The sequence below is a fragment of the Lynx canadensis genome, chromosome C2 (assembly GCF_007474595.2).
Source record: "Lynx canadensis isolate LIC74 chromosome C2, mLynCan4.pri.v2, whole genome shotgun sequence".
Lineage (NCBI taxonomy): Eukaryota > Metazoa > Chordata > Mammalia > Carnivora > Felidae > Lynx > Lynx canadensis.
The window spans coordinates 150,658,982-150,671,261 of NC_044311.2; the positions used below are offsets into that span (position 1 = coordinate 150,658,982).

At 39.9% G+C, this 12,280-nt stretch overlaps 1 protein-coding gene across 5 annotated transcripts in view; it reads left to right on the forward strand.

Annotated features, from left to right (window-relative positions):
- Positions 1 to 8,950, forward strand: part of TTC3 (tetratricopeptide repeat domain 3) — a 112,599-nt gene extending 103,649 nt beyond the window's left edge. For all 5 annotated transcript variants that reach the window (XM_030328892.1, XM_030328891.2, XM_030328888.1 and 2 more), the window contains 4 exons: positions 1,708 to 1,843; positions 5,904 to 5,972; positions 7,400 to 7,496; positions 8,915 to 8,950. In XM_030328892.1, coding sequence (XP_030184752.1) covers positions 1,708 to 1,843; positions 5,904 to 5,972; positions 7,400 to 7,425 — 231 coding nt within the window. In that variant the 3' untranslated portion in view covers positions 7,426 to 7,496; positions 8,915 to 8,950. The remainder of the gene's footprint in view (positions 1 to 1,707; positions 1,844 to 5,903; positions 5,973 to 7,399; positions 7,497 to 8,914) is intronic.
- Positions 8,951 to 12,280: the final 3,330 nt, after the last annotated feature.

Consider the following 12,280-nt stretch of genomic DNA (forward strand, 5'->3'; position numbering starts at 1 on the left):
CCCATCAAACTGACTGCAGGGCCTGGGGTGCCTGGGTGGCTCAGTCGGTTAAGTTTCCAGCTCAGGGTCCTGAGATCAGGCCCCCTGTCAGACTCCACACTGAGCATGGAGCCTGCTTAAGATTCTCTCTCTCCCCCACTCTATCCCTTTCCCCTGCTCACTCGCACTCCCTCTTTCTCTCTCACTCAAAAGTAAAAAGATTTTTAAAAATGACTACAGGGTCAAAATTACGGGGTTCTCACATATTTATTCACAGATTTATTTAAACATCCATATCTAGGTTAATGTGTCTGTTTTCATGCTTCCTAGCCTAGTACATCTTTTGTTAATGGGATTTTTAACTGTTCATCAAAGGTAGAAACCTATCTTTAACTCTGTCAACTTCTTTTTTTTTTTTTCAATTTTTTTAAATGTTTGTTTTTGAGAGAGAGAGCATGAGTGAGGGAGGGGCAGAGAGAGAGGAAGACACAGAATCTGAATCAGACTCCAGGCTCTGAGCTGTCAGCACAGAGCCCAACGTGGGGCTCGAACTCACAAACTGTGAGATTGTGACCTGAGCCGAAGTTGGCCACTTAACCAACTGAGCCACCCAAGGTGCCCGTAACTCTTCTTTAGGTCACAACTTCTGCTTTAGGTCTCATATCCCACTTAGACATATGGTCTTATCTGTCCTCTTCTTTTAAAATTTCATTTATTTCTTTTTATCATCCCTACCATAATCCTTATTGTCTCTCACGGACTATTACAGTGAAATTTTTAAGAAATTTTACCTTCGTCTAATGTAGTTTTAACATTAAGGGTTATAATTCATAATGGGCTATGAAATCAGTTTAATGGTGGTGACTGGAATTGTTTTCAATAATTGAATAGATTAAAAATATCAGAAAGCATCTCCGAAAGGGCAGTTCTCTTTCAGTTTGCATGTGTGTGCATATATACATACGGTATGGATTGTTATTAAAATGTATCTTGTTTGGGGTCACAGTCAAGAAAATATGAAGGCCACTGATTTGGTCTACCACTTTCACATGGCCTCTTACCTATTCTTCTTTGGGTTTTTTTTTTTTCCCCCTCTTACCCATTCTTAATCCATCTCTGCGTCTTTCGCTTATTTTTCTAAAACCAGAATCTAATCATCTCACTACCTTGCTTAAGAGTCTTCACTGGCTCCGTGTTATCTACCGGGTAAAGTCCACCCTCCTTAGCATTACTCACAAGTCCCTTTATAATTTGAACCCAAGTCATCTCGGGTATCATTCTCCCTGCCCTGCCTTCCATATGTCCACCTCGTACTCCAGCCACGTAGTGCCTCTTGCTTTCATTTGTACGTGTCTTACTCTTTTATCCTTCTGCCTCACTATTCCTACTGTTTGGGATCTATTCTCCACATGGCATCTCATCTTTAAAGACAGAAATCAGAAATCATTGTTTTTAAGAAGCCCTTCCCAAATACCAGATAGTCTATCATACCTCTGTGCCTTTTTGTTTGACAGCCTCCCCCCAGCCTGATTCGGTGAGGACAAGTGAGGCCCAAGGCTATGTGTCATATGATTCTGTATCCCAGGCTCAGCCCAGGTCCTAAGTGTGCTCTGCTAACTGGAGTTATGATTGAACTAATGCACCACCACAATTCTGGTCTTTGGGGCTTTTTTTTTTTTTTAAGTAAGTCTTCCTATTTATTTAAGTGCTTTCTAAAAATGTTTTTAGATATCAAAGACAGAATTAGATTGGTTCCTTGAAGATTGGAAAAGGAAATTAAAAATGGGAACAAGAGAAAAAAGAAATCCAAGAAAATCTAAAAGCACTAAAGAAGAAATGAAAAAGGTTCTAAATGCAACGAAACGTAAGTTAACAATTGAAAGGCAATGATTTTTTATTATTGGGGCTTTTTTGTTGTTATTTTAACATTTTTGATATTCAGTTTCAGACTATATCAGGTAGTGTACAAATTTAAATACTGTTTTCACCTCATTTTAGAGAACGTTCTGTGGGGACTTACCTGAATTTTTCGTTAAAACTACTGTGTTTTGCCAATCAAGTGGGACTATGAATGAGCAAAGAGCTGACTTCCTTCTAGTTGGGACACCACCCCTTACTGTGAACATTACCTTTGCCCCATTTTTTCCTTGTCTATAACGTGAGGGGCTTAGTCTAGATCTAAGGTTCTTTCCTGCACTAAGATTCTGTGATGATTATTTATAATTGCTTTCATCTTGAGCCTTTAAATTACGAAAATTTGGTCTTGTGGTATGAAGGATTTGGTAATGCATACAGGTAATACAGTTGTCAGATGGGCCAAGTTTAAGATTCTCTGTGATCCATTCCTAACCCCTCTCTTCCCTAGTTGGTGACGTATCATATGATTCCTCAGCTAATTGTTACCTACCACTGTGTAACAAAAACACTCAAACTTGGTGGCTTACATTAACAGCCATTTTATGTGATCATGATCTTGGAACCTGGTCTGAGTTCCGCTGGGCTGTTCTGATGGTCTTCACGTGGCAGGGAATTGGCTGGGGCTAGGCTCAGCTGGGATGCTGGGATGTCCTGGCTTTTTTCTCTCGTGTAGTTTCACGGCTGCTCCCTTTCCATGTAGCCTCTTCATGTGACTTTTATCGGTATGGTCTACCCAGGTGATCTCCAACACAGTAGCCAGGCTTCATATGTGGTGGCAACGGGCTCCCAAGGGTACGGGAGCAGAAGCTGCCATGCCTCTTGAAGGTTCAGGCTCAGAACCATCAGAGCATTACTTCCACCACATTCTGTTGTGAAAAGCAAGCGGCAGGCCTACTGGAGATTTAAGGGCATGAGGAAGGGGAGGCATGGTTCACGGGGGCCACACTACCATTCTCACCTTTCAGGACATTCGTGGTTTTTCCATTTGCCATGCCATAGGATCGACGACTTCATCATGAGTCTTGCTGGCATTAAATTCGGACAGTTTTTAGGTAATCCTTCCAAGAATGATGAACCATAAAACACCGCCTGTGTCTTGTCATTTTGAGTAGGCTCAGAGTAGTTCTATCAGAACACATGTGTGGAAATAACATCTGCAAAGCTCTGTACAGTACCCCCCATCCCCACCTATAGGTTCATTTTTCACGGTTTCAGTTACGTGTGATCAGTGGCAGTCAAGCTCAGATGATTCCCTTTCTGACATATTGTTGGAGGGTCAGTAGTCGCCTAGTGCTGTGTCACCCGCCTGCGTCACTCGCCTCACCTCATCATATCACACAGGCATCTTGTCATTTCACATCATCAAGGAAGGCCGGGGACAGTGTAGTAAGATAAGATACATTGAGAGAGAGACCACACTCATACGTAACATTCATTACAGTATAGTTGTTTTTATTTATTATTAGTTATTGCTGTTAATCTCTTACTGTGCCTAATTTATAACTTGAACTTTATCGTAGGTATGTATATATGGGAAAAAACCTGGGTTTGTTACAGTCCATGGTTTCAGGCATCCAGTGGGAGTCTTGGCACATACCCCTCTCAATATTTGAGCATGTCAGTAGTGAAGTTATTCAAAAATTCAGGAATATTTGTATTTAACATAGATTTTTGTATGCTCAATTCAGATTTACTGTTAAACTAGACAAAATAAATGAGGCTGATAATGATAAATTGTTTTGTGTGTGCTAGCATAAAAATCCATTTCTGTTGAGGAATAAAGTTTTTATTATTTTTTTTTCACTTTATTAATACATGTTTTCCTTTTTTTGTCCCAGTTTAAAGATAAGCTACAGGCTTCTTATGTGCTTGGCTTTTGCACTTTGTAAATGATATAAATCTAAATTTTTTTTTTTCAACGTTTATTTATTTTTGGGACAGAGAGAGACAGAGCATAAACGGGGGAGGGGCAGAGAGAGAGGGAAACACAGAATCGGAAACAGGCTCCAGGCTCTGAGCCATCAGCCCAGAGCCTGACGCGGGGCTCGAACTCACGGACCGCGAGATCGTGACCTGGCTGAAGTCGGACGCTTAACCGACTGCGCCACCCAGGCGCCCCTATAAATCTAAATTTTATATCTGGATTTTAAAGTAAAGCCTCTTTTTATATTAAAAGTTTTATGTAGTCTTAAGTTTTGAAGCAAAACTCTGAGCAGGAGAATAATTGTATAATTAAGCAGTTGACCCTAGAACAATGTGGGGGTTTAGGGGTGCTGACCCCCAACATGTAACTTTTGACTCCTCCAAAACTTAACTACTAATAGCCTACTGTTAACTAGAAGCCTCACTGATAACACAATTAACACATATTTTGTATATTTATTATATGCCATAATTCTTGGTAAACTAGAGAAAACAAATTTACTAAGAAAGTCATAAGGAAGGGGCACCTAGGTGGTTCAGTCGGTTAAGCATCAGACTCGATTTTGGCTCAGGTCATGATCTCACAGTTTTTGAGTTTGGGCCCCACATCGGGCTCTGAGCTGACAGCTCAGAACCTGCTTGGGATTCTCTTGCTCTCTGCCCCTCCCCCGCTTGCACTCTCTGTCTCTCGAAAATAAATAAACTTTAAGTAAAAAGAAAGAAGGAAGAGAAAGTACATTTTTAGTATTATACTGTATCGAAAAAAAATCTGTATATATGCACCACACAGTTCAGACTTGTGTTGTTCAAGGGCCAACTGTACTTCCTGTTTTGCAGGAAGTTTTAAAATTTAAAAAGAAAATGGTTTTGTAATCAAAATACCTTGGGTTTACATTCTGGCATGCCAGTTCAGGTCTTTTCATATGCAGATCCCCTCCCCAAGCACCCACCCTTGAAATTTGATCTTGCTGGGATACTTTTTATTTATTATTTTAATTCAAGTTGGTTGGGGCACGTGGGTGGTTCAGTAGGTTAAGCCTCTGACTTTGCCTCAAGTCATGTTCTCCCAATTCGTGAGTTTGAGCCCTGTGTTGGGCTCTGTGCTGACAGCTCAGAGCCTGAAGCCTGCTTTGGATTCTTTGTCTCCCTCTCTCTGCCCCTCTCCCACTCGTTCATTCATTCTCTCTCTCTCTCTCTCTCTCTCTCTCTCAAAAATAAGCTTTAAAAAAAAATTCGGGGTGCCTGGCTCAGTCAGTTGGGTGTCCAGCTTCAGTTCAGGTGATGATCTCACAGTTCATGAGTTTGAGCCCTGCATCAGTCTCTGTGCTGAGCTCAGAGCCTGGAGCCTCCTTCAGATTCTGTATCTCCCTGTCTCTCTGCCCCTCTCGTACTCATGCAGTGTCTCTCTCTGTCTCAGAAGTAAACATTTTTAAAAAATTAAAAAGTTTTAGAAAGATATGTACACTTCGTTTTGCAGGGTGTTAGACTGGATATGTGTGTGTGTTGACTGGGCTGTATTTCTTTTTGCGCACGCAAGTGGGGGAGGGGCAGAGAGAGAGAGGGAGACACACAATCCACAGCAGACTCCAGGTTCCAAGCTGTCAGCGCAGAGCTTGACACAGGGCTCAAACTCATGAACTACAAGATCTTGACCCGAGTGGCAAGTCAGATGTTTAATCAAATGAGCCACCCAAGCACCCCTGTAAGTCCTATTTTAATGATGAGAAGGCTGTTTTCATTTTGAATGAGAGCCACTGGTTATACTGATGATGATAGACAACACCGATACTCCTCTGGGTCATGTGGAATCACCTGGAAGTGCTCCTTGAAGTGAACTGAGATAAGGTGTTGTCTACACTGCAAGCATATGACCTAGGGTGAAGAAAAGATTTCTGTCCTTTAGGTGTTAAAGGAAAATGACCCAGATTCTTTGCCTATTTAGAAGATAATAGAAATTAAATCAAAATGTAGAAGTTTACAAAATCAAGAAATGTTTGCCTCAAAGTAAGTAGAATTTACTATGTGGGATCGTGTTTTTAAATATCCTTGAAAATTAATTAAAATTTGGTGATTTTCTTCCATAGATATACCCAGAAAAATGATGGAAAGGATAAGGAACATGAATTACTTCTGGATCAGTCCCTCGAAATCAGGCAAATTAAGTTTATGTTTGCTTTTACTATTATCTTATACTTTTAATACCCAGAGGCACCAGCACACTAGGGTTCTAAGTCTATTGTGGCTTGTCTATTTCTTTTAAATAATTATGTCTCTTTTATTTGTTTCTATTTTATTCTTTAAATTAATGTTTAAATAAAATTATTCTTTGAGTGTTTTTATTTTATGATGTTCCTACTACTTTTATTTTACATTGCCAGTATAAAAATCCTCAACTTTATTCGGGGTGCCTGGGTGGCTCAGTCAGTTAGGTGTCCTACTTCAGCAGTTCATGGGTTCGAGCCTTGAGTCGGGCTCTGTGCTGATGGCTCAGAGCCTGGAGCCTGCTTCGGATTCTGTGTCTCCTGCTCTCTGCCCCTCCCCCACTCATGCTCTGTGTCTCTCAAAAAATAAACAATTAAAAAAAAATTTTTTTTAATCCTGAGTTTAGTATTGTTGATTAACTGTTCTTTTCCTTTGAAGTCTCCTGAAACTAAAAATGTGGATTTTTTTTTTAAGATTTTATTTTTCAAGTTTATTTATTTATTTTGACAGAGAACACACGTGCTCCTGAGTTGGGATGGGGGATAGGGAGAGGGGGAGAGAGAGAAAGAGAGAGAAAGTCCCAATAGGCTCCTCACTCTGCACTGAGCTCAACGTGGGGTTCAGTCTCATGGACAGCAAGATCATGACCTGAGCCAAAATCAAGGGTCAGATGCTTAACCAACTGAGCCACCCAGGCGCCCCTAAAAATGTGTTTTTAAAACTTTTCTTTTGTGTTACTTAAGATAACAATCTCAACTTTATTATGGTAGTTCTACAATTTTAAGTTTATTAAAGAGGGCAGATTTTTATTATGAACCTATAAAAAGTTTTCTTTTAAGTTTTGTTAATGGATATAATGTTTTTACCTACAGGTAGTCAGTATATTCATTAGTGAAGCAGTTGTGTTCTGCATTTTTCGTTGAATATTGTTTCACATAGACATTTCCATTCATATCATGATTCATGGCCTTTTTGTTTTTTTTAAGCCCTTATACACATATTGCCGTGATTACTTTGTAGAGATCACTTTTTTCCTTTGGATGATTTCTTTGTCATATAATGTGTGTCAAAATAGAATTTCCTGACTGGAAGCATGAGGGATGTTCTGTAGCCAGATACGTTGTAGTCCACCTGCCCTGGTAAAAGTGATGAACCAGCTTCTCAGCATTTCCACCAAACACTCAATTTTTAAATTTTGTATGTTCCTTTGATCATTTGTGAAATGCAAAAAGCACATATGAGTGAATCTGTGTGTCAGACACTAAGAAGTTTTGTGAGTCTCTCTGTGTCATGATTTCAAAGCTAACCTGGCTTAAGCCTTTAGTTATCTCACTGTTTTTTTCTTTTTCAAGAAGTTTTTTCTCATTAACATTTGCAGTGATACATTTACAAATGAGAAAATGAAAATAGAAGAGTGCATAAAGAAAGGGAAAGAGAATTATGAAGAGAGTCTTCAAAGAGCAGTGGCTGCAGAGGTGAGCCTGGGACACTTGGTGACGGACAGATGTGGCGAGATTGTTTGCTTTGTTTGTTTGCTTTGTTTGATTGTTTTTCATATGCCTACATATGAGGCATAACAACATTGCTGAAAAGTGTGGAGTCTGACGGATAGCCTCTCACCCAGAGTCCTACATCCCAGAAACAGCTACTTTTTTCCATGCATGTCACTTTTTAATGTTTTACCCTTGTGCTTACATGATATTACATAGCTGTACTCAAAGTGAACACCACATTTTGCAGTCTGCTTTCCTTATTTTTATAATTCAGTCGTTTTCCATGCTGTACCTTAGAATGGCTTCATCATCTGTAATCAAGTGGTGTGCCATGAAGTAGCCAACCATAATAGTCACTACTGGAAAAGGAACTTGAAAATAATCCACTCATTAAGAATATACTCTCAAAAAAAAAAAAAAAAAAGTATATGCTCTCTTCTTTCTTCAGAAGAATATATACCAATGTCCACATACTATTTGAGATACTACTGAGACAAAAATCAAAATAATGACCTCTGGCTGTATTTTATTGAGTTCCCAAAACATGGTTGGTTGTCTTTGTTTTCTCAATTGAGAAGAAATACTACTTGTTGGTATATATATCTATGATTATTCTGGGAAATTAAAAAAAAAAAAAAAGACTTAGCTTATATAATCCACAGACATGGGACTTCTGATTAAATATTGACTATGCAGCTGCTTCTAAGGAAAGGATGGGGAAAGAAAAGCTGAAGTGCCTATATTTTATGAGTCCTATGCCTACATGTATATTTATGAGCTTGGTCAGGTCCCATTTACCACCATTTGGCCAGCCCTTCTGCCTGGTGGGCCCTGTGAAGGTTACTGACACCTGTATTAAAAGAAAGCAGTTCTATATTTCTTGCAGTGCCTCTTACAAAAATGGCCCATAGGCTTGTGGGAAAACCAAAAAACATTCCCCAGAGGCTTTTGAAGCTCATACTGAGAACAACTTCTTTGAGGCCTTTAAATTTGATAGCATGCAGCCTGGGGGTCATTGTGCAGACCCCTGGCCCTCTGCTTACCAGGGACAGGACCACAGATAATGCTCATCAGGCCTACACATGCAGGGAACCTGGCTCTGTGTTTGTACATGGCTTAAGCAGTAAGCCATGTGGAAAGTTTAGTATCTGAGAAAAGTACTCTGTAAGGTAAAATAATTTTCCTGTCATTATATTATTCTGTTTTCAAATCCAAAAGTTTGAATTAATTCATGTTGACTTTTGTGAATTACCACATAAGCAAGTTCTAGTGCTTCTGTCATCATCTGTCATTTAAGGAGAAACTGGAAAGTGGCTTAGAATGTTTACGTTTTAACAACCTTAAGATAGTTTCAGTTTCACTGTTTGAAAATACTTCATTGTTATCTAATCTAATGGTAGGTATCTGTGCTTGAAAACTGGAAGGAGACAGAAGTGTACAAATTACAGATCATGGAATCACAAGCAGAAGCGTATCTGAAGTACCTGAAGCTTCTGAGCAGGTACTGTGTGGTGTCACGGGTGTGCTTCCCAGCATGTCGTGTAGGAAATCCACATTAGAGCTGATTTGACAAAAGAGTCATTACGTTATTCAGGACCATTTTATTTTTAATAGTTATACATCATCAATACATGTTCAGTTGCAGAAAAATCAAAATATACAAACCACACCAATAACGATTATCCATAATTCTTTTTTTAATGTTTATTTATTTATTTTTGAGAGACAGAGTAGGGGAGGAACAGAGGGAGAGAGAGAACCCCAAGCAGGCTCCTCACTGTCAGCACAGAGCCTGATGTAGGGTTTAGTCCCACGAACCATGAGATCATGACCTGAGCCAAAATCGAGTCGGATGCTTAACCAGTTGAGCCACCCAAACTCCCTGATTATCCATAATTCTTAATTAATGTGTAACTAATTAGTATTTTAGAAGAAACCGTTAAGTATTTGAAAAAAACAAAATTTTATAAATATATATATATATATATATATTTTTTTTTTTTTACTAAGTAATATAAAGGAAGCTTCCTTTCGTATCAATAATGACATTTCTCTAACCTAATTTTGAAAAGTTGGATAGTATTCCAGCATACAAATGTGTCATGATTTATTAAACCCCACTGTGGTGGTGCATAGTTGGGTTCTTTGCACACTCTGTTAAGAAAAGCTGCATTTCGGGGCACCTGGGTGGCTCAGTCGGTTGAGCTTCCGACTTCGGCTCAGGTCATGATCTCATGGTCTGTGAGTTCGAGCCCCGTGTCGGGCTCTGTGCTGACAGCTCAGAGCCTGGAGCCTGCTTCAGATTCTGTGTCCCCCTCTCTGACCCTCTGCTGTTCATGCTCTGTCTCTCTCTGCCTCAAAAATAAATGTTAAAAAAAAATTTAAAAAAAAAAAAAAAAAGAAAAGCTGCATTTCAGTGAGTTTCCTTGTAGCCACATTTTTATGCACGTTATTAATCACTTCCATGCAATAAATTTCTGGAGTGAAGATCACATTTTCAAGCTTTTTAAACAATTACCTTCTGTAAGAACAATCACTTAACAGTCTTAATGATAGAGTATGGAAATGTCACTTCAGAAGATACTCACCTATGGTCCTTTTTTCAACTCTCATAATCTTTACCTGTTTTTGTTTGTTTAGCTTTGATTTTGGAATAAGGTTTACCTGGGAATTCTAGAGGGTCTTCCTCAGTCTAGTCTCTAGCACTATTCTGTGTGGATTTTCACACAAGGGATTATTTTTCATCTGGTCTTTTTATCATTCCACAGTTTTTCATCCTTCCCTGTGCTTTTTGCCTTACATTTCAAACCCTCGGTGTTGAGCCACAGGTTCTGTGGGTCACGGGAAAAAGTTTGGATGTGTTGTTATTTCTTCATTTTTCAAGATTTAGTTTTTTTCACATGAGAAAACCTTTCTAATGAGAGGAAAACTAAGACGCTGACTCGGGTTATAAGACTAGTGCAGCTGAGGGGCGCCTGGGTGGCGCAGTCGGTTAAGCGTCCGACTTCAGCCAGGTCACGATCTCGCGGTCCGTGAGTTCGAGCCCCGCGTCGGGCTCTGGGCTGATGGCTCAGAGCCTGGAGCCTGTTTCCGATTCTGTGTCTCCCTCTCTCTCTGCCCTTCCCCCATTCATGCTCTGTCTCTCTCTGTCCCAAAAATAAATAAACGTTGAAAAAAAAAAAATTAAAAAAAAAAAAGACTAGTGCAGCTGAAGTGAGGCCCAGGGGCTCTGAAAGGCCAGTGTTTGACCTTGTGCACTGTGGTGCCTCTGAGAAATGGAGATCTCAGACCTCCTTTCATCTGACAGTGTCGACTTCCTTATTAAATCTCATAGGACACATAGCTTCTTTCTTAGGGATGCCCTGCTAACTTTCCCATTCCACCAAAGGATAGCAAAAGAGAAAAGACGTAAAAGGAAATGTTCAGGGTTTTCTTTAAGATGTATAAAGAAAACTGGGTGCTCAGTCAGTTAAGTGTCTGGCTCTTGGTTTCGGCTCAGGTCAAGATTCAAGGTTCGTGGGGCGCCTGGGTGGCTCAGTCGGTTAAACGTCCGACTTCGGCTCAGGTCATGATCTCACGGTTCGTGAGTTCAAGCCCCACATCGGGCTCTGTACTGACAGCTCAGAGCCTGGAGCCTGTTTCAGATTCTGTGTCTCCCTCTCTCTCTCTGACCCTCCCCTGTTCATGCTCTGTCTCTCTCCCAAAACTAAATAAACGTTAAAAAAAATTTTTTTTTTTTTAAAAGATTCAAGGTTCGTGAGATCGAGCCCCGCATCAGGCTCCCCATCAGCAGCACAGATCCTGCTTGGCATTCTCTCTCTCTCTCCTTCTCTCTCTGCCCCTCCCCCACTCACATGTGTGTGCTCACTCTCACTCTCTTTCTCAAAATTAATAAATAAACAACAAAAAAAAAAGATGTGTAAGGAGAGCTGACACAATCACAAATTCATAGTGTTATTAATCTTCCCAGTTAGGAGTTCGAAAGCTTGTTTGTCACTTTCAGTAAAGGTGTGGAGGTATAACTTACCAGTGTATCAGGCCCTACTCTTTATTTTACAATAACGATGTGGGTTTTATTGGAATGTTTCAAGTGTTCCAGGCTGCCTTATAATTTTTTTTAGTGTAAAAACACCCTTTGATGTTAAACACAAAGATGTTAAGTGAAAAATGGTCAAATCTTCAAATTTAGGGAAAGAAATTAAAATTAAGGAGAATGTTTGCTCTCTGTCCACCAGCTTAGGGGTTTGGGTTAGATAAGCAATTAATATTTCCTAAATTGTTTCTAGTGGTGAGTCTGTAAGATACATAATTCTTTAAAAATAGGTTTTGGAGGGGCGCCTGGGTGGCTCAGTCAGTTAAGCATCCGACTCGGTTCAGGTCATGGTCTCACTGTTTGTGAGTTTAAACTCTGCCGCAGGCTCTGTGCTGACAGCTCAGAGCCTGGAGCCTGCTTCAGATTCTGTCACCTTCTCTCTCTGCTCCTCCCCACTTGTGCTCTGTCTCTCAAAAATAAATGTAAAATAAAATAAAATAAAATAATTTAAAAATAGGTTTTGGTGTGTGTGTGTGGTCATGTGAAATACATCTTTCTGTCGTGTTTAAATGTTGTCATTTACACTTCAGTGCTTTTTTTTTTTTTTTTAATTTTTTTTTTCAACGTTTATTTATTTTTTTGGGGACAGAGAGAGACAGAGCATGAACGGGGGAGGGGCAGAGAGAGAGGGAGACACAGAATCGGAAACAGGCTCCAGGCTCTGAGCCATCAG